We start from the raw sequence: 20,646 nt of genomic DNA on the forward strand, positions 1-20,646 counted from the left end.
ACGTTTGATCTCTCTCACCTTTGGCAGTTTTATTGGACAACAAATATTCAAATAATATTCCAATAAATGGGTCCAAAGTTAATCTTGCGCTCCCCAAAAGCTCAGAAGTAAAAGCATTGAAATATTCTACTTCAGGAAAATGTCTCACACCAGGTGAAACACAAATGTAACACACTTTAATAAACTACTAGAACATACTGCAACTCCTCCAAAAGAAACCCTTTTCTAGCTCGTCTTTGCTATGCGGTAAAGAAAAACTATTGAGTCTTTACAGTTAAACAGATGCCTTCCTTAAAGGGTTTGGTATCCACGGAGACGTCTGCGCTCCACCGCCGTCTCTCAGTTGATCCATACAGTTAGATTTCACGACACGCCAGCTGCTGGCTTCATGTAATGAAAGACCACAGTTCACTGAAGAGAGTACAAGCAGAGAAAAACAAGCTTTGTTTGGGAGCGGAAGCCTCCATCTGCAGCCGTTTGCCGCCTCATTTCTTAGCAGGCACACCGTCCGAGTAGTCCTCCAGCACTCCAGCCAGGTGGTTGTTGTGAGTTTTAAATTGTCTCTTCCTCTGCCCGGATTGCTTCTTTTTCTTTTGAACCGTCATCTGCAGAGAGAACGAGGATGAATGCTCGTTTTGGCCCCCCCCCAAAAAAAAACAATAGGTTTTTTTTTTTTTTTTTAATTTTGAAAATGCAAAGGAAGTATTTGACACGAACCACTTTCTTTGGTCCCGTTTCTTGCATGGAGGAGATGCCTTGTTTCTTCAAGTACTCGTCAATTTTCTCTTCGTCTATGGAGTCTACAGGAACACTCCTCCACAGCTTCTGGAATTCTGCAGATAAGCCGTCAAGATGCAGTCAGGAAGGATGGAACGTCTGGATGCGGAATCTCTTGTTATTCAATTACCAGAAATTGTTAACGTTATTCAAATTCACAAACGTCTTTGCCCAAAAGTCCCAACAGTAACTTTTTCTTTTTAATAAGTAAAGTTCATGAAGGGTTCTGGTCATTAAAAAACAACAGATGATTGTGTTTAAGGAAGATAGACATTTTTTTTTCTAAACCAGGAAATGATCCCCACAGTATTCAGATAAAAAACATGAACTTAAAGTTTTACTTATTTGCTGCAAAGGTTTTTCATTCAAAAAATGTGGAAAAATAGGGAATTTTGTAAAATAAATTAGAACAACAAAGTCCTGGCTGAGTAGCTGCTACACCCCCTCACTCTCCCACCCTGGTCAGAGCTGGATGTGACAAATTCATCAAAAAGAAAAACCTTTTTCAAAATGACAGCTTCCCTGCTGGTTTTATTTCCATAGCAACCACTTTATTTTTGGGTCGCCTGGGGGTGGTGACAAAGAGATCTGTCATTTTTAGAGGAAAAGCAAGTTTTTGGATTTCCATGGCAACACAGGTTTTTTGTTAACCACTCCCCCGTGCTTACATCATAATTTGTAGTGATCTCTTGAGCTTGACCCAAGGATTGATACGTTACATTTTCACAACATTCTCGTAAAAAATACGGCAGAAATAGGGGAACGCCACTTTTGTGATCTCGCTACGCTAACACTATTTAAAATCTATAAACCTTCAAATGAACTTTTTTTCTTCCCAGTAGCTTCCTGATGATGTTTGAGGAGTCCTGAAGATTAAAATCCCTTTGGAGGAATTTTAATTTGTAGATGGTAATACAGGTGATTTCATTTCTTTGGGGGTGGGAGGTCAAAGGTCAATGCAGCTTCAGTTGTTGTAGATCTAACCTGGAGGCGTGTGTGTGTGTGAGATGTTAAGATCACCAAGACAAAAGTTGTCTTAATTGTGCAAAAATGTGAAAATCTGCAAATTTCACACAAAAACATCTGATAAGCAGTAGGTCCAGTGGCCATCCCATAATATTTCAAACTTCCTTTGTATATTCCCGAAGTGTGTTTTGGTATCGCCTGTGGATTTGGAACTGCATATGACACTTTGCCCCGATTCATTTCTGTGTCTGTTTCTCCTGCTGTGATGTCATCATGGGGGGGGGGGGGGGGGTCGCTTACAATGCCCAAAAGTGGTTTTCATCGGGTACCAGGTGTGTGCAAACTGTGGTGATTTTTGGAGAATGTGGCGGTAAGAAAATTCCAAAAACTATTTGTTCCATAGAAGCGGCACAGAATGAAATATGAATTTGAGCAAATGCTACTATTCATATTTGAACACTCTTGTAGAAAAACCTCGTTACATGTAAGGAGGATCTGAAGGGTTAAAGAAACATCCTAAACCTTTCAAATCCTCACAGAGGAAGACTCACCTTCGTCTACCGTGAACTGGCAGTGCTTGTCGTTGTAGAACAGAATCTTTTTCTTGTCGGGTCTCGTGACGAAGATGATCTGATCCCCCAAAGCCTTTAAAAGGTCATTTTCATCTCATTAGTATTTTTGCCTCCCCTCACTAACCATTTATCACACATCGCCATGCTATGACTGAGCGTCAATTGTTGATGCTTTTTGACCTTGATGGCCTTGGCGGCGTTGGGAAGCCCCTCCTCCACGTCGTCCAGCAGCACTCCTCCCAGTCCCAGCTGGTCGTGTTTGTCCAGCAGCCTCAGTAAGGCCTTCTTGTCTTTCAGGTTGTACTTGGGCTTGAAGCCGTACGTTCCATCTCGGACCTCGATCTTTGGGTTGTTGACCAGCGCCTGAAAGGATGTTTATTTGACTATCATGCCGTCACATTTAGCAATCGAGAAAATGTACATTTCTGTGAAAACAGGTTAGGTCACATTGATGTCAGCCAAAGGTTTTCTTTAATATGTCATTTATTATTCAGTATTTAGGATTAAGGTGGTCAAAAATGAGCAAGCGTATTTTTTTTTAAATACTGCATGAAAACATTGCAATGCAAGACGATAAAGGGCTTTGTTGTGTGTTTGATTACAAGTGTGTGAGGGTGTGTGTATATGCATCCAAACGGGATTTGTGTTTGTGCAAAACAAAATGATCAAGGTTTGTAATGCGGCCTTTCCACAAGAGTTTTTTAGGACATGTTTAAACCAAAAAGTGTCTCCTGTCTGTAATTAGCGTGAGCTTTATTTTGAAGGTTTGACACGGAAGTTGATCACGTCTTCAACAAAGATCTGCTCTTTGCGGAGGAATGCTGTTTTTTAATGAATTAAAAGCCTTACAATCCAGAAGAAAAACAAGATAAATGAATCATAAATATTCAGGAATATTGGGGAATAAAAAAAAGCAACAAAAGGAAGTTTCACGCTTTTAAGGCCGTGTCACACAGACGCTAGATCGCGGCAGACCCTAACCCTAATGCAGACTTCAAAGGCCATTAACCCGCTTATACCATAGTCATTTACAAAAGAAATAAATATTCAACCACTTTTTAGAACTTTATTTATACAGTTTGGATTGCTTTATTCGCAAAAAGCAGACTACTTTTTCCGCGGTGCAGCGCGTTGACATGTTTCCGTGACAACGCGGCGCTCAGCCGGTACTTACCTCGACTGCAGTGGCGAAGGAAAGCGATATATATATGCTGATCGTCACGATGGGTTAAATAAAGCATCATATGAAACAGAAAAACTGTAACTGTTACAGTCGCTTGTTAAAATAAAGTTTTTTCGAGGAATATTGGAAAAGGAGACTTCCAGTTTCGGTTGAAAACTTCTGGGTCTGACAGATGAAGTTGTCGTCTAGATCCAGATCCTTGTGGAATTTCTCTGTTATTTTTTGGACAGATCTCATTCATTGAAAAGGTTGATCTTCAAAACGAACTGAAGTCGCAGTGCTGCTGCTTGGATGCTGGGTAAATGTTTCTAACAAAACACCAACTCCATCACTTCACAGCTGGGAGGAGCAGCAAACTCACCTCTGTCATGAGCCAATGCTTCTGTTTCATACTGATGTCCAGAAGTTTGGTCTCATCCAGAATCTCATCCAAAGCCAGGAAATGTGTGTCGCCATTCTGATGTCTGGTCTGTAATTTCACACCAAAACAAGTCAGAAAACATCACATCATATCGGAGTCTCTCAGTGAAAAGGCGGGCCGTGCATCTCTCCATTGGTTTAGGGTAACTTGGAGCCGCTGCATTCAACAGATAGATGGCTCAAAGAACACAAAGAGAGAATCGGTGGAATGAAGTGGGAGCCGATTCAGTCAGTCGGGGAGATTGACACGGCCCACTGCTCAGCTTGGATGGAGAGAGCACAAGCAGGTCAATGATGTGGATGCTAATGTGGGGGCTAAAATGAACTTCACACGTTCGTCAAAAACATGTGCCGGGGAAAAAACAAATAAACAAAAGAGAAAAAAAAAACATTTTTTACCCTGGACTACAAACAGAAAGCATCATGTTTACCTTCATGTAATTGACGATCTTAGCCAGGCAGCCGAATTTGTACCCGGAGCTTGCTTTGATGTTGATGTTGCCATTACTGCTCTCTGTGAATGACATTTCAAAATAAAAGCTTTTTACGGTTGAGATTAAAGCCATTTTGGCAAACACAAACTTAAAGTCCCACTCCGATCATCTTCTGATCTATTGTCAAAGTGTTCCCAGTGGTCTTTTAATTATGATGATGTCCGTTTTAACGCCCAAATCTGAAAACCTGTGTCGTTTTCTAGGACGTCGTTTCTGCAGAGCGGCAGGAGTTCATTCCAAATTTGCCTCTAAGGTGTGGACGGGGAATGTTGGTGCGGAGCTACACCACCCCCCTTTCCCCTCCTTGTTGCTGAGAGCTCTCTGTTTACATGCTCGCCGAATGTCCAGCGAGGAAAGCAAAGGCATTCGTGGATCTAGTCGTCTACAGGTGGATGCATCAGAATGGAGCGGAGCAGGGAGCTCATGGCCCGCCGACCGTTTCCACGTCACAAATATCATCTTTTTCAGACGGTGTTTTCTCATCTACTTCTAATTCAGGAGGATTTGAATCAAGAAAAAACTCAAAAGGGCTATTTCAAGCTAAATTTTCAAAATAAAAGTCCTCTGTCAGCAGAAAAATGCCAGAAAAAAAACCCTGTTAAAAAACAGCAAAAGCACGATTTTTAACAAATGGGTCTTTAAAAATAGTATTGCATTTCCTTGGGTTTTTTTAAGCCGTTTTTAATCTGTTGCTCTGATAAGACATGAATATTAAATGGATCTAGCATTTGGTGAAAACTTAAGTGATTCAGGCTGTGAGCTGGAGCCTCTGCAGCTTTAAGCTGCAGAGTAGGCGGGACGTTACAACGATGACAAGCTGGCTAACAAATGGAGCTAAGGCAGAGGAAAAGAAGGGGTGTAAGGGGGGGGGGGGGGGGTCACTGCAAGGAGTGGCGGGGGAGGAAGAGGAGGAGGAGGAGTGTATGGACTGAACCCATGACGAGTGCAGGCTGAGAAGAGGGGAATACCGACAGACAGGTGCAGCAGTGAAAAGAGGAGAGAGCATCTTCTGTCTTCTATCTTCAGCCACAGCCAGACAGGTGAGTCTGCATGTTTCTCTGAATAGGATTCTTAAAATGGCACTTTTTTTTAGGATCTGCCATTTTTTTAAGGATTTTCCAGTTGATATTAGCAATCATTTCTAAAAGCTACTTTTGTGCGCGCTAACGGCAAAAGCAGCCCTCAATCTCCTCAGCTGTAATATTCCGAAGCCAGGATTTCTCATGGGTACGCTTGATTAAATAAACATGGATCAGTCTGCGCTCCTCGGGTTTCAGGGACCATCATTCCAGGGACCATTTCCGTGAGTGTCCCACGTTCGGGCGCCGTACCTGTGACAGCTGAAACGCACAAAACCTGAGCGAACAAACGGACGCACAAATCAGTCGAGACTGAGAGGAACCAGACAGCTTTTTTTTTTTTTGGAATGCGTGTTGAGAAAAAGCAAATGTGTGGCTCCAATGCCGCCCACAGAGCCCGGCCGGGGTGGGGCTCGCTCGCTTAGGGGAGGGAGGTAACAGATGCTGCACCGTCCCGGTTTTTGTGCGACTCCTCAGGAAGGATAATGGATAAGCCGAGAGAGCATTGGTGAGGGGAGATGGACAGAAAAAGGGGGGGGGAGGGAGGAGGCTGGCCAAAACACATGCAATAAAAGAGGCTGTTGTCATAGCGACGAGTGATGATGAAGCTGTTAGTGCTTGATTAACAGGGAGAGGATGCTCAGTGTGCAGCAGTTAGAGACGAGAGGCGGGGAATGACAAACGGACGCAACCACAAATTAATTCCCAACTTATACACAATACAAACTTTGATCGTGTTTACATTTGTGCTTAAATTCAACATTTGATAAGAACTTCACCAAATGTCTCAGCAAAAACACATTTTTAACAAAGTTCGACATTTCCAAAGCTCGTGAAAAATAAGAGAAGCAACAAAAAAGCACAGTGGCTTTTTAAAGAATATAATTTGACGTCACTTTTTGTTTAGGAATCCAAAAATAAGAGGCAGAATTCTTAGGAAAAAGTTCATAAAAGAGACCAAGTCTCCCCTTAGATTATTCAAAAACGTTTAAGTATATAAATAATTGTCCATTTTCAAACATTCTCAGACTGCAGTTACCTTAATCAGTATGCTTTAGTCAAAATGTTAGGGGATGCTAGTTAAAAGACAAAAGTCCAATGTAAGACAACAAAAATAAACATACAAAAATAAAGGTTATATTTCTGTGGTTCAATTTATAGTTAATGTTGATGCATTTTTGAGAAACACATGTCAAGCTCATAAAGTGAAACCCTGCTGGTGCGCGCATCGCTTCAGGAAAAGTTACATGACCAATACAGCTACTGTGTCGATGCGTCACAGGAGCCCAACACGGAAGCGCAGATTCCTTGTTTGCCAGATTCTGCTGTTCCTGAATGTGGCAAATAGATTCTGCGCCAGATTCTGCAGTTTTCCACCCAATCGGGTGATTTTGAGTCTCAGCTATCTTTTATTTTGAAAAATATATATTTTTTTTAAATTACCAGATCTTCTCGGCGTTAAACCAGTCCAGCAGCAAGTTTAACAGCGTAAGAAAAACTATTTTTGATGCCCTGGACGTACGCCCAGGTTCCAGCTGTTAAATGATTCTCTGATTTTGTTTGATCTCATTTACATATCTGCTATTAAATCAGTTGTTTTGGGCACTTGCTCGAGCACTTTTTTAAAAACATAAATAAAAGTTATTCCAAAAGCCTTTTTTCTGCTTTGAAAAACTGCTACAGACCATTAATGTTTTTTTTTTTTCCTTTCATTTTTTTTTAGCCACGGATCATGGCGAACGCCACAGCTACCGTACCCCCCTCCCTCCCCGAGGCCATCCCCATGTCCCACGTTTCCCTGCAGGTACAGGAAGTCTACCCCTTCCACGACGGTTGGAACGTCGCCTGCTTCGTCATCCTCCTGCTCTTCATCCTCACCGTTCTGTCCCTGGCCGCTCTGGCCGTTCTCTACGAGTTACTGGACTGCGGCTGCTGCGCCAAAGGGAAAACGCGCCACCAGTTGCAGCAAGAAAGGTCGGGAAGCTGCAGCAATCTCATGACGAGAACATGCAAGGAGCTGGAGAGCCACACGGAGGTGGTATAGCAGCAGCACAGACAAAGGAAAATGGAAGAGTTTGGGGTTGGGATGCCCAATTTATTGCCAAAACAAGCACCCCTGATACCATAGACTGTCTATTTGCATGCATCCAATTCAGAGGCAAAGAAAAAAATGAATCAATGTTCCAGAGTATTCTGTACACAGAAACGTTTGCCGAGTTAGGGCTTTAAAGACTCATGTCATCTTTGTTTAGTTTTGTGTTTTTTTGCCGTTCTTCTATGGTAAACACACAGTCGTGAATTTGTAGACACAATAAAGGTTTTCGTTTGGCTTCCCACAAACCCGATAAAAGTTGATGGAAATCTTTTCTTTTGGGTTAAAAACATTGTGGTATGATAAAAAAGAATTGTTATAAATAAACATGATTCATTTAAATGGATGTTAAGGCGAGCCGAAAGTTGTAATTGTTTGTAGTGGATGTATAGAAATCAGCTGCCACTCTCATGTTACCAGGTGGAAAATCTGACATTTCTGAAACTTTTTTAACAGATGAAGACGTTTATTTTCCAAAAGCAACTAAATGAAGTGATAAAATCTAGCGTTGGACGGCTGTTGGTCAATGTGGTATGTTGGCATTTTCATGAAGACAAACATAAAAAGACTAAAGAAAATCAATAAAAATGAGATCTAACAAAAAGTTTGGTTAAAGAGTTTGAATTTTCTTTCTCTATATTTCATGATTCTTATGAATCAGTCCTTTCATCCAAAGAATTCTTTTAGGCTTTATTTATATTTACTATAAAAATGTTAGAAGTCATTTTTTGATCTGTGCACACCTTTAAAAAAAAGCAATGACAGCAGAATTTTGACCACTTTGCTTTTCGTAATTATTCAAATATTTGACTCAGAATAACCTATGAGTGACAGATGAATGAGTTTTGATTGCCTAGGTGTTACATCATCCATCCATTAAAAAACAACAACATTTAAACCAAACAAAAGAAAGAAAACATAATCCTTAAAAATAATCTGCCAGTTTCACTCAAAGACCCCCTCCGATCATATTTTGATCTATTGTGAAAGCGTTTCCATTGGTCTTTTACTTAGGAGAAGGTCATTTTTAGCTAAAAATTAAAAAAATCTGGGTCGTTTTTCTAGGACATAGTTTCTGCAGGGTGGCAGTAGTTCATTGGAATTTCACCTGAGTTGCGAGTGGGACCAGCGGCGCTGTAAGGAGCAACCCTACCCCCCCTTCCAGTCATCCATTACTGAGCTCTCTGCATATCCTCTCTCATAAGCTTACAGCCTCTCACACACCCAACCCAACATTGGTGAGCAAACTTAAGGTTTACGCCAGATGGCAGCCCAGGCGAGGAAAACAAAGACGTACATGGATCCATTTGTCTGCAAGTGGGTTTATCAGAATGGAGCGGAGCAGCTTGTGGCACGTCCAGGAGAAGCTCAGTAACCAGATATAAAGCATGACCTACCAGTGCTGTGTTTGGAGCCAGAGGAGCCTTCCTTGTCTAACTTGGGCTTCTTCTTCTTGTGGGATCCAGAGTCTGATGCAGCTGGTCTCTTCTCAACAGCCGGCGTGGAGAGAGCTCTTTTCTTAAACAGCTCCCTCTCGCGAAGCAGAGCTGGATCCATCCAGGCTGGTGGACAAAAGCATGTAAACACAGAAAAGGCTGGATAAAATGCAGTTTTACTAAGCTTCAAACGTTTAAATTAAATATAATTTATGAAATAAATATAATACTGAAACAGTGAGGTGCATCATCTCCATGCATATCTATTATACCTGGTATGTTTACCTGGTTCTTTTCTCAATCTAATCAGTGATGCAGCTGTTTTACTATTTTTTCTTCAAATATTAAGTAGAGCATAAGGATTATTATTAGTAACTAGATTTGATGTTAAAACATTGTCTTGACACGACAGGATTCTGTTCTTCAAAACTACGGTGTTCCATTTGTGCCAAAAATAATTGTGTTCGGTTCTTCTACTGACAATATGGGCCAAAGACATGGAATTACTACATTAACAGTGACCAAAGAAATACACTTAATACAGAAACAGTGGACTAAAAACTCAACTCAAAACATATTTAAACATATATAACAGAAGTTCGCTGTTTGTCCGATTAGCTTCTTCTTCAGTTTATCGGGAAAAAAAAAACTTCATATAAGCAGCTAAAAGTCATCGAGATGAACCTTTAGAGTCCAGTTTCCCCAAAGAACCGAATCCCGTGACAGCATGACCCACATAACCGCTAATTAATGTTCCCGCATTGTCTAACACCTAATGTGATGCTAATCCTAGTGTTAGCATGTCAACGTTACCTGCTACTGTTGAGTTCTTCTTTCCAGAAAGTGGCGAATAAGTCCCGATAGACTAATTTATAAACTAAAAAGTGAAATAGAAAGACAATTTTAAGCTTAAGTAAACTCAAGCTTACTTTCTAATAAAAAAGTATTATTTTTGTATCCATCATGTAACTGTTTCGTTTAGTGTTCGAGTTGTCGGTTATCGTATGTTATTCCTTGGGTGACGTCTTCCGCGTGCAAGCAAAAACCCGCAGCTGTGTAGCTCAACATCGCCACCTACTGGACTGGAGGACAGTCAACTTATTTCAGGCAAGAGAGCTATTTTGGTTAGGGATTCTGAAACTATAGCTAAAATAATGAGTGTTCTGTTTCACAGTTTTTAATTCTTGCCGGAACGTTTAAAAACAATTAAATAGTTTCAGCAAATGTTTCTCCCCCAACATTTTCAGTTTTTAAACTGAAAATTATTGGATATTATTATAACCAACAGTTTGTAATAAGACATTAAAAGTATTATTTCCAACACCTGACTGTAATATGTTCTGTTTTGCATTGTGGTGTGATTGCCATTTCGATTATAAACATAATCTTTACAAGTTTTCTTTGCCAAATTTTGTGCTTTGACCAATAAAGTTTAATCTCATTTCTTGTTAAAAGATGAAACACTTAAGTGAAATGTTAATAAAGTTCCAGGATTTATTTTTGAATAATATTTTTAATTTAAAGCCTTTTTTTTTCTTTTTACTGTAGAGGAGCCTACAGCACGTAGTTACAAAATACATTACGATAGCATACCTTTTGCAGTTCTAAAGGGGTGTAAAGCATTACTATGACATTAAAGTCATTACATACTTAGTAATGAGACGAGAACACATGAACAAAAAAACTCTGCTAAAAATATCTTTATAAACTCATGGTTCATCACTTTTAGCTTAGAAACAATAATTTAACTTTTGATTTCTTGAACAAATGTGTTTATCTTTTTTTTTTTTTTTTCTTGAAGAAAAAAATGTATCTGATCAGTTATTTTTGACAAAGTGTGGTGATTGGAATCATTATTTAATAGACAGCTCCACTTTTCCTGAGGTAAACAGACCCCTACGGTTCTCCTGTCACTCTGTTATCCATTTAGGTAGATGACTCATAGTTTTATTTTAACAACAAAAAGCTGTGATTCTGCTTCCTGTACTTTCACTTAATGATTATTAAAGCTTATCGCCATTTGTCTTAGAGTGAAATGCTTGACAGTACCTTGTCACTTCCTCTACTTCTGTAGGTCTTACAAAGAACGCTATAAGTAATAATTGATTACGAGTCATAACTTTATAAGTAATAAAGTTATGTAACGCAGTGTAACTCTGACACAGTGACAGTTTGGAGGTAACAAACCCCAAACTGTAAACAGAAATAATACTAAAAATAATTTTACTTTCCCTTTATTATTACTTTATAAGTAATAAAGTCATGTAATGCAGTGTAACTCTGACACAGTGACAGTTTGGAGGTAACAAACCCCAAACTGTAAACAGAAATAATACTAAAAATAATTTTACTTTCCCTTTTTTTTCTCTGACTAGTAATCAATTTTATTAGCGAATAATGAGGGCATATACAAGGAATTTGGCTTCAGTGTCTTATTCTCTCATTTGAAAGGACAAAGCAAACAAGGATAAAGTATAAATAGGCGTAAAAAAGGAAAGAAAAACATGAAGATTACATTTAAACTGGTTTAAAAGTTCTCATGTTTGTGGTTTCATACTCTGTAACTGATTCTCCTTATTTGACCTCAAGTTCCCTTGTTGTTCACCTTTCGGCGTTTCCCTTCAGGGGGTGGCCACGGCGAATTAGCTTTCACTGATTTGCACAGGTGGTTCGGCAGAGATTTTTTTTAACGCCGGATGACCTTCCTGACACAAGCCTGTATTTCATCCGGGCTTGGGACCCGGCACAGGGGGACTTACCGCGTAGGGTTTTACCTAAGGACCCACACTGGATTCAGCTCATCGTGCCCCCTGGGAAATGAACCCTGGTTTTCCACAAACCAGTCCTGCATTCAGCCATCCAGCCGCTTTTTTGACTCTAAGTTCCCTGAATTTCATAAATCCCAAACAATTACCCATCATTCCCTCATTATTTCAGTCTGCAGGCATGGGAATGTGAGCTATATTCTATTTATTCTACAGAAATATGTGTTATTAATGAGGCTGTACATAAAAACACATTGAAGTCTAATTAAGTTTGTTTTAGAAATCACAGGGTTTTCAAAGATGTATATATTTTTTTATCCAGTTCAATCCTAGTTGCAATTACCACAGAGAGAACTCATTCAGCATTTTAAAATCTACTTAAAAACATGCAACTATATGCTACATTTGTTGGTACAGTAATGAATATTTTTCCCATCCTTTTTCTCCCTTTACTTTACGCTTTCCATTTGGTTAATGTCACTGCGTATCTTTCCAGACACTCCTCATCCATGAGTGGGAATGGCTCATCTCCAGAGGAAAATAGCTCAACATCACCACTTAGTGGTTCATTAATTTTTCTGCCTCACTTATGCACATTTCTCTCAACAGACTGGCTCTGTGTAAATTACGCTAAAGCAAATATTTGCACACAGTTATTTTAATATACTTGCCTGAAAAATATTTTGTTTTTCTAAGCCTGGTGGGTTGACAATAAAAGATTGGATATTAGTTTAGCAATTTTTTTTTAAAGTATTTTGGTGTTTATTTGCAAAACTGTGCAGATGAGTGAATAAAACTACATGAAAATAATATTTCCTCCACTACCAGCAAAAGAAAAGCATTTTTTTAAATCAAATATGAATGAAATAACTGTGTTTTACCCTAATTTCAGCAGGTTGAGTTGGTGGAAGTATTGAATTGGGCTGGCAATTCCAGTCAGCACCTCTAGGGGCGCTAACTCGCCAAGACTCGTACTGTCTGTTTAAATCCACCAAACAAACACTTTGACTTCCTGTTTTGGACTAAAAGTTATTGGTATCATGTCAGTTCAACAGGTTATCACTAGATTACTTAATACTAACCTAAAATAATCATAATGAAACTACCTCACAATTCCCCTTACCAAAAACTAGTCTATTGTACTACAAGTATACTTAATCTATACTGAAAGTGAGCTGGTGTACTTGAGGTCTACTTTTTATATATTATCTATACATTGTAAACTTAAAATCTTCAAATTTAGTCAGAAGTATTTAGTTAGTATACTTCTTACACTTACAGGTACATGATCAGTAGTACATTTGTTGTACTTATACTCAAGTATACTTAGTCTTTACTAAAAGTGAGGTGGTGTACTTGAGGTCTACTTTTTATATATTATCTATACATTGTAAACTTAAAATCTTCAAATTTAGTCAGAAGTATTTAGTTAGTATACTTCTTACACTTACAGGTACATGATCAGTAGTACATTTGTTGTACTTATACTCAAGTATACTTAGTCTATACTAAAAGTGAGGTGGTGTACTTGAGGTCTACTTTTTATATACTATCTATACATTGTAAACTTAAAATCTTCAACTTTAGTGTGAAGTATTTCAATAGTATACTTCCTACACTACAGCTACATGGTCAGTAGTATATTTGCAGTACTCAGTATACTTCATAAAATACATTTCAAGTTTACTCGTTTTTGCTGAGGGTCGCTCCCAAGATTGTTTTTCATCTCTTTGTTTAGATTACCCTGAGCAAAAATTAATACACCTGAAGGTTATTTCATTAGGTATACTTGAGTATAAGTATAATGTGGACCATGTACATATAGTGTAGGAAGTATGATAATTGAATACTTCTTCAGATTAAACTTGAACATTTAAAATTTACAGTATGTAGATAGTAGGCCTATGGAAACTTCAAGAGTACTCCCTCAGTTGTGGCAGAAACTAAGTGTACTTACATTGACTATTTTTGCTAAGGGTAGATAATATACAAAGAATTTACTTGTTTGTTTTTTAATTTAAATTGAAATTACGTTGGGACACCTTTGATCGACAGATTCATTAAGCTCAATTTTCAACTAACTTCACCAATTAACATATGAAGCTTTTTTCTCTTTTTTGGACCATGTGAAGAGGCCTAAGGGGAGAAAACTGTACTAGGAGATTATGCAAAGTCCACAAAGAAAAGTCAGAACCAGGGCCCTGGGAGCTGGTGGTAGACTTTCGCAGGCACACTCACTCTACATTTGCACCGGTGAACATCCAAGGAAGGGACATTGAGAGAGTAGATTCATACAAGTACTTGGGTGTTCACCTCAACAATAAGCTGGACTGGTCACACAATACAGAAGCACTGTACAAAAAAGGACAGAGCAGACTTCATCTGCTGAGGAGACTGAGGTCTTTTAGAGTGCAGGGATCACTCCTAAAGACTTTTTATGACTCTGTGGTGGTATCAGCCATCTTTTATGGAGCGGTCAGCTGGTGTAGCGGCATCTCGGCAGCAGACAGGAAGCGACTGGAGAAGCTGGTGAAGAAGGCCAGCTCTGTTCTAGGGCTGCCTTTGGACTCAATACAGGAAGTGGGAGAGAGGAGGATGGTAGCTAAGCTATCATCCTTGATGGAGAACGACGCCCACCCCATGTATGAGTCTGTGTCCTCACTGTGCAGCTCCTTCAGCGTCAGACTGATACATCCTAAGTGTCTGAAGGAGCGACACCGCAGGTCGTTTCTACCTTCTGCCATCAGACTTTACAACCTTAGCTGGTCGCAGTGAACCACGTCAAACAACATAATCGGCTTGGTCTTATTTATCTTACCCAGTGTATTAACTGATTATATGGTCATCCTGTGTAATTTTTTTGGAAATGTATGTGTGTATATTGTGTATATATGTGTTTATACTGACTCCATAGTTTTGTTTCTTTTATATTTTGCTCTCTGTTCCTGTCCTGCTGCCGCAATAAGGAAATTTCCCCATCGTGGGACTAATAAAGGAATATCTTATCTTACTGTCAGGTGGGAGAGCTAACCACTACACCACTGTGCCGCCCTATTTGTCCCGCCTGTTTGCCTATTTCTGAAAAAGGTCAGTGATGTCATAAATGACTTTAACTGCAAAAAATTTAAAAAGGGCTTTAAATAGGGTCAAATCCATCCAAACACAAGCTCACCAAAAACCCACAGAGAAAGCAGAAACCAGCATCTCGGATTTGTGTTTTTTTTTTCTTTTTTAAAAACTCCTCAGTGGTTGAGATTTACTGAAAAAGCTGCTGCATTTTGGAAACAGACACTAAAAGCAGTGTCTTTTCTTTTATTTATTTTTTTTACAGATCACCACACACGGGCACACTCGCCGTCCCAGCCCCTTCCAGATGCTGCGTGACCGCCTTCATTCATCATACCAAAGCTATGCAGTGCTTTTGGAGGAAGGAAGGTGACTTCACCACTGGGTACTCAGTCGAGAGGAGTAATGAGATAACACCACAGTATCACCAGGTCACAAAAGGGGGAGAGAGAAAAAAAAAGGGAGATAAGCACTCAGCAGCAGCAGAGGGTGGACTATCGGCGTCAGAACAGACCTGCAGGAAGGAAATGCAAGATGTTCTTTTCCAATGAAAACCTGCTTCTCATGCCCAGTGACACGAATCCCGGCAGCTGAAATGCAGGATGTTTCATTGTTTTCCTCAAGGATCAACATTAATCCATCAGCATTCGGTTTGTAGCCTATTTTATTTAGTTTGAGCTGCTTTATGTTCCACAGCAGCAGTGGTGTGTGAGGTAAGGCACACAGAACCAAAATTTGGATTTAGACCCCACTGTGTGAATCATCTGCCACACTAAGCTTCTGGCTTTTTTTAAGTTTCCATTAAATTAAGCCTAATAATTAAGTTAATGCCATACAGGTGTCAAAAATATGTTGAAGAAAAAAAATAGCATGTAGATTGGGGCGGCCATGGTGCAGTGGTAAGGCGGTTGACCTCTGATTGGAAGATTGTAGGTTTGATTCCCACCTTTCCCGCCCATGCGTCGAAGTGTCCCTGGGCGAGACACTGAACCCAAGCTTGCTTCTGGTGGAAGGCTGGCGCCAGTGATAGGCAGCGGATCCGCCATTAGTGTGTGACTGTGTGTGTGAATGGGACTGTAGCTGTAAAGTGCTTTGGGACTTCGAGGAAGGTAGAAAAGCACTTCACTGGGGGGTCCTGGCTCGTACCTGGGGTTGGGGCTGGGGGTGCCCGGAACTCCTGGGTGGTGATGGGGTGCTCGTCTGGGGCTGTGGGCGCCCTTCTCCGGTGGGGCCCTGCGTTGGTCTCCCCCGGCGCGGCGGGGGGGCTGCTCTCCTGGTTGGGCTGGGGCGGCGCTCTCTTTCCCTCCGTGCATCCCTGCTCTATCGCTCTGGGGGCCTCGCGGCAGTCCTGCTGGCCCTGGCCTGGGTGGCGGATTTGGTCGCCCGGGGGGCGGTTGTTCCCTGCCTGCTCCCGTGTGGCGTTGGGGGGGTTCCGGCTGCCGCTGCTGCTGTGGCGGGGGTCTTGGTGTGGGGGTGGCTGGGCACTCTCCTTCCTTCTTTACACATTCCTCCATCCATTTTAGAAGAACACAAACACTCACCTGAGCACAGGTGTTAGCTCACCTTTGCATTAATAGTTTACGTGATAGAATGAATGAAATATTTCACACTAGTTGGTTTTACAGTGTGTGAACACTATCTGTTTTGTGTACATGTTGAAATGTGGACATTTTTGCAGCTAGCAGGTGTGTTGATAGCATTTGAGTGTGTGTGTGGACAGGCCCCGCCCTTTTTGTTCTACATTTGAACCTTACCGTAATGATAAATAACCAGTAAACTTGTTGCTTTATGCTGCTTCATTGTCTCATCCCCCCTCCCCTCCTATTATCACCATCCTAACCCGCCCCCCCCTCTCTCTAACATCCCTCTCTCTTCTTCCCTTCTTTCCTTTTCCGTCCTGTCCAACACCAAAGATTTTCAAACATGGTTGAAATTTATAAAGTTAGGCCTCAATTATAAAAGGGGTATTCAGACATACCTTTGGTTTGTCTGAAGATTAATAACCCCTCTTGTTAAAGCAAAATATGTCCAACACAAGAGGCCCTCAGCTCTCATCTGCCTGCCCAACTGTTGGACAGGACAAGTAAAAAAAAAATTAAAAAAAATAAAAAATAAAGCACTTCACAAGTACCGTATACGCCACTTATCATATATGCAAGTTAGCATGTATTTTTTGGTCATTCTAAAAAGGGTTGATAATTTAGAATTTATGCTAATATTTTGAATGTTGTGAAGTTAATCAAATGTATTTGTTTGAAATTCAATTAATATGCCACAAATTTTTCATATGCTAGATGTTAGCCTGATTTTACGGAGCCCTGGACATGACAATAAAAAAATATTCCATCCAATTGAAAATTTGTTTTATAGTGGCTGCAAATTAGCATTTTATTTGCGTTTTGTGTCAAAAAATGTGTATTTTTAGGCTACAAATGAAAACTTTATTTGCGTTTTGTGCACACATATTAGTATTTTGAGCCAACAATTGATCATTTTGTTTTGTTAGAAATTTCTGCAGACTAATTAGTATTTTCAGGTTACTGATCAGAATCAGAATCCTTTTATTGTCATTGTACATGATGATACAATGAAATTGCAGCAGCCTTGGAGTGATGAAGATACATAAAATAAAAAAGAAATACTGTACTCACATCTCTAACAAAAAATGTACAATATGTACAGAAACAGTTAAATATTAAATATGTATGGACAAAATAGAATGGAATGAGTTAATGAACATTGTATTAGCATTTAGCAGCTATTGGCCGAGTATTTTGTGGCTCCAAATGAGCATTTATTTAGCATTTTGCACTCACAAATATGTATTTCAAAGCCACAAATTAACATTTTATTAGCATTTTAGACACACAGATTAATAATTTGTGACCTCAAATTAGCATTTTATTAGTTTGTGAAAGCACATTTTTATTTTAAAGCTACAAATAAACATTTGATTTTTTTATTTTGAGACTACAAATGAGCATTTTACTAGCATTTTGTGTGCACAAATAAATTTTTAGAGGCTGCAAATTAGCATTCACATTTTATCAGCATTTTGTGCACACAAATGTGCATTTTGAGGCTACAAATGAACATTTATATAGCATTTCCTGTACACAAATGAGTATTTTGTGGCCTCAAATTAGCATTTAGTTAGCATTTTGTGCACAGACGTTTGTTTTGAGGCTACAAATAAGCATTTATATAGCATTTTGTGATCACAAATGAGCATTTTCACAAATTCAGCAATTGCCGTTTATGTAGCATTTTTGTGAACAGTAGTAGTTATTAGTAGTTAGTAGTAGAAGTAGTTATTAGTAGTAGTAATTACTGGGAGGAACTGAGGATACTAAAGTACTATTTTGCTCACACAAAATGCTTATTTGTGTGGACAAAATGCTAATAAATGCTAATTTGTGCCCACAAAATGCTGATTTGTGGCAAAAGAGTACTAATTTGTGCTTCCAGTACCAATCAGTGTCTTCTTTTTCTATAGGGTGATGTCAGCGACGTGCAGTCAGGAGAGCCAGGTGAGGCACAGCCTCACCTGTCATTATGGGAAGAAAAGAGAAAAAATAAATTCAATTATTATATTTAATCAGTAATTTGTGCTTTGCAGTCATTTTCCATTTAAATGTACCATTTCTGGGTGTTTTTTCTTTTCAAAATCGCTGAATTTGCCGTTCAGATACTAAGTAGTGACGTGCGGTGAGGCACCAGCCCGCTGAGCCTCACCTTGGATTGCGCAATACCTATGCAGTCAGACGGTACTGCTGTCTCTCTGTATGTCGGTTCAATCACTTGTACTATATGAGCTGAGTTTAGATAATTTAGCAGATGTATATGATGTACAGTGTTTGTGTTTATAAATAACTGTATATGAGGGATGTGTTTCTTGTGCTGAGCGCTAAACGCCGGCAAAACAGCCGCTGGGTGAGGCCAGGAGTTCTCGTGCCATGTTAGGGGGCGCCGGTGAGCCCTGAGATTATGACGCTAAAAAATAATAGAATAAGTGATAGCAAGCGGCAAGTAATTTTCTTCAGAAGGAGCGGCGTATGGACTTTATGTACAAGTAAAGGTAAGACGATAATAAGGTTTGTGCTTTTTCTATGCTGCAGTTTGTATATGAAAAAAACATGTTGAAATGATATTTTAAACAAAACACGTTAACTGTTGTCAGTCAAATGGTGAATAAGATACTCAATATGGTTCATATGTTTGTAAATCTGACTGATGACGTCAGTGCCTCACCAGCCATTAACCTCACCGCACATCACTGGGTGATGTGGCACTGAAGGTTGAAGGTTGCAGACAAAATATTTAACAGGACTTTAAAGACTTAAAAAAGTTTCCATCAATTATAATAAACCTTAGTGGGGTCACTTGTGATAAGAATCCCAAAACTTTTATGGTTTCAAGCTAAAAAAAATTGTTTTTCAGGTTCACTTCAAGTGCATAGATCATTATGCCAATTATAGGGTTTGATCTGTTAGGAATAAGATGCAATAATTGGTCATCTCACAAAAAAAGGGAAAAATGAAGGACAAGTTTTAAACATGAGTTATGTATGACAAAGTTAATAAAAAAATCCACTTCAGATGCTTTCAAAGCATAACGATCTGTGCAGGTGAACACAGAACAAGTGCCAATTAGAGGGACGCGGTCTGAAAGCAGCCGATTGACATGGAGGCTGAAACATGAATTGTCTCCAAGCAGAAACGACAGAGTGAGTTTGTGTTGTTTCTCACACAGCTGAAGGTTTTGCTTTTGCATGGATGTGTTCTGCGTGCATGACTCCATGTGCATGCAGTAATGTTACACCGCAGACACAGAGTCTGGAGGTGAGCGGCAACATCAAAGAAACAGATTGAGCTAAGTGGTGAAGCTGTCGTGCAAATCCCTGCGGTGAGAGAAGTCTCAGAGTGACTGCTTTCAATTACCACTGTACGAGAAAGCGTGCGCGCATCACCTGTCAGCACTTCTGAGCTCCACAGACTTTTGGATGTTTGGTAATTGAAAATGCACAGCGTGCAGTGCAGACAGAAAAAGAAAAAGTCGGGAAAAATCACTCACGTACACAGACTTTATCTCTTTTTCTATTTTCTGTGTTTTTCTGAAATTGAGGTTTGCCTTTTCCTGTAGCCAGACGAGACAAAAGCAACATTTATGTTCATTGTTTGTGTTGATGCTGCAAATGGCCTTAGACATTTGGAGGCGTAGTCATTTTCATTACTGAGGCAATGCTTGTTTTTCTTTCCATCTACATTTGTACCTTATTGATTAACTGACTCTTATTGTTTGCTGTTGATCATTTTTTTGTTGCATTTTGTCAAGCTGAAGCAGGCAGACAAAAGCTTTTATTTTGCAACAAATGCATGAATCACGTTGCACAGGCACCAAAATTTAAACGCCTTTATTTGGAAGCAGAGACCAAGACATGCGCGTGTTTTTCTAAAATCCGTTTGCCACTTCCTGTTATGGTGGCCTGCGAGGACCTTTTTTTTTTTCCTTTTTTCTCTCTCGCAATTCTTAGTTGCTGCATATCCTAGCAAAAATGTCACTCCTTCTATATACTCAAAAACTTAATAAAATTTGCACACACCCAGTTTCAGTTGCTCAATCCCCCCCCCCCCCCCCCCCATTGACATTGTTTTAACAAGATAACTACATCATTTTTCCATAGGAACAACTTAAATTTTTCCTCTTTTTCCACGTTTTCACATGATGACATCATTTTTAACACGATAACGACAACGTGTTCCCGCTATAACGACATTTACCTTTCTTTTTTTCCCT

At 39.7% G+C, this 20,646-nt stretch overlaps 1 protein-coding gene and 1 long non-coding RNA gene across 3 annotated transcripts; one reads left to right on the plus strand and one right to left on the minus strand.

Moving 5' to 3' along the window:
* Window positions 1–3: 3 nt before the first annotated feature.
* On the minus strand, window positions 4–10,094 carry LOC144994837 (general transcription factor IIE subunit 2-like). Of its 2 annotated transcripts, none has more exons than XM_078953892.1 (8): window positions 9,833–10,094; window positions 8,981–9,145; window positions 4,350–4,432; window positions 3,860–3,967; window positions 2,496–2,678; window positions 2,295–2,388; window positions 718–833; window positions 4–605 (listed from the first exon to the last, which is right to left on the minus strand). In XM_078953892.1, exons 2-8 carry the CDS (start codon window positions 9,138–9,140, stop codon window positions 486–488), a joined length of 864 nt encoding a protein of 287 aa, XP_078810018.1. In that variant the 5' UTR covers window positions 9,141–9,145; window positions 9,833–10,094; the 3' UTR covers window positions 4–485. The 2 variants fall into 2 exon arrangements, with proteins under 2 accessions (XP_078810018.1, XP_078810020.1); XM_078953894.1 differs by lacking the exon at window positions 9,833–10,094 and adding an exon at window positions 9,704–9,726.
* On the plus strand, window positions 5,310–7,960 carry LOC144994840 (uncharacterized). Its single transcript, XR_013658486.1, has 2 exons — window positions 5,310–5,452; window positions 7,215–7,960. It is a non-coding gene; the product is annotated as an uncharacterized LOC144994840 (long non-coding RNA).
* Window positions 10,095–20,646: the final 10,552 nt, after the last annotated feature.

The sequence above is a fragment of the Oryzias latipes genome, chromosome 1 (genome assembly GCF_053564925.1).
Source record: "Oryzias latipes strain Hd-rR chromosome 1, Olatipes_Hd-rR_3.1".
NCBI classification, from domain to species: Eukaryota; Metazoa; Chordata; class Actinopteri; order Beloniformes; family Adrianichthyidae; genus Oryzias; species Oryzias latipes.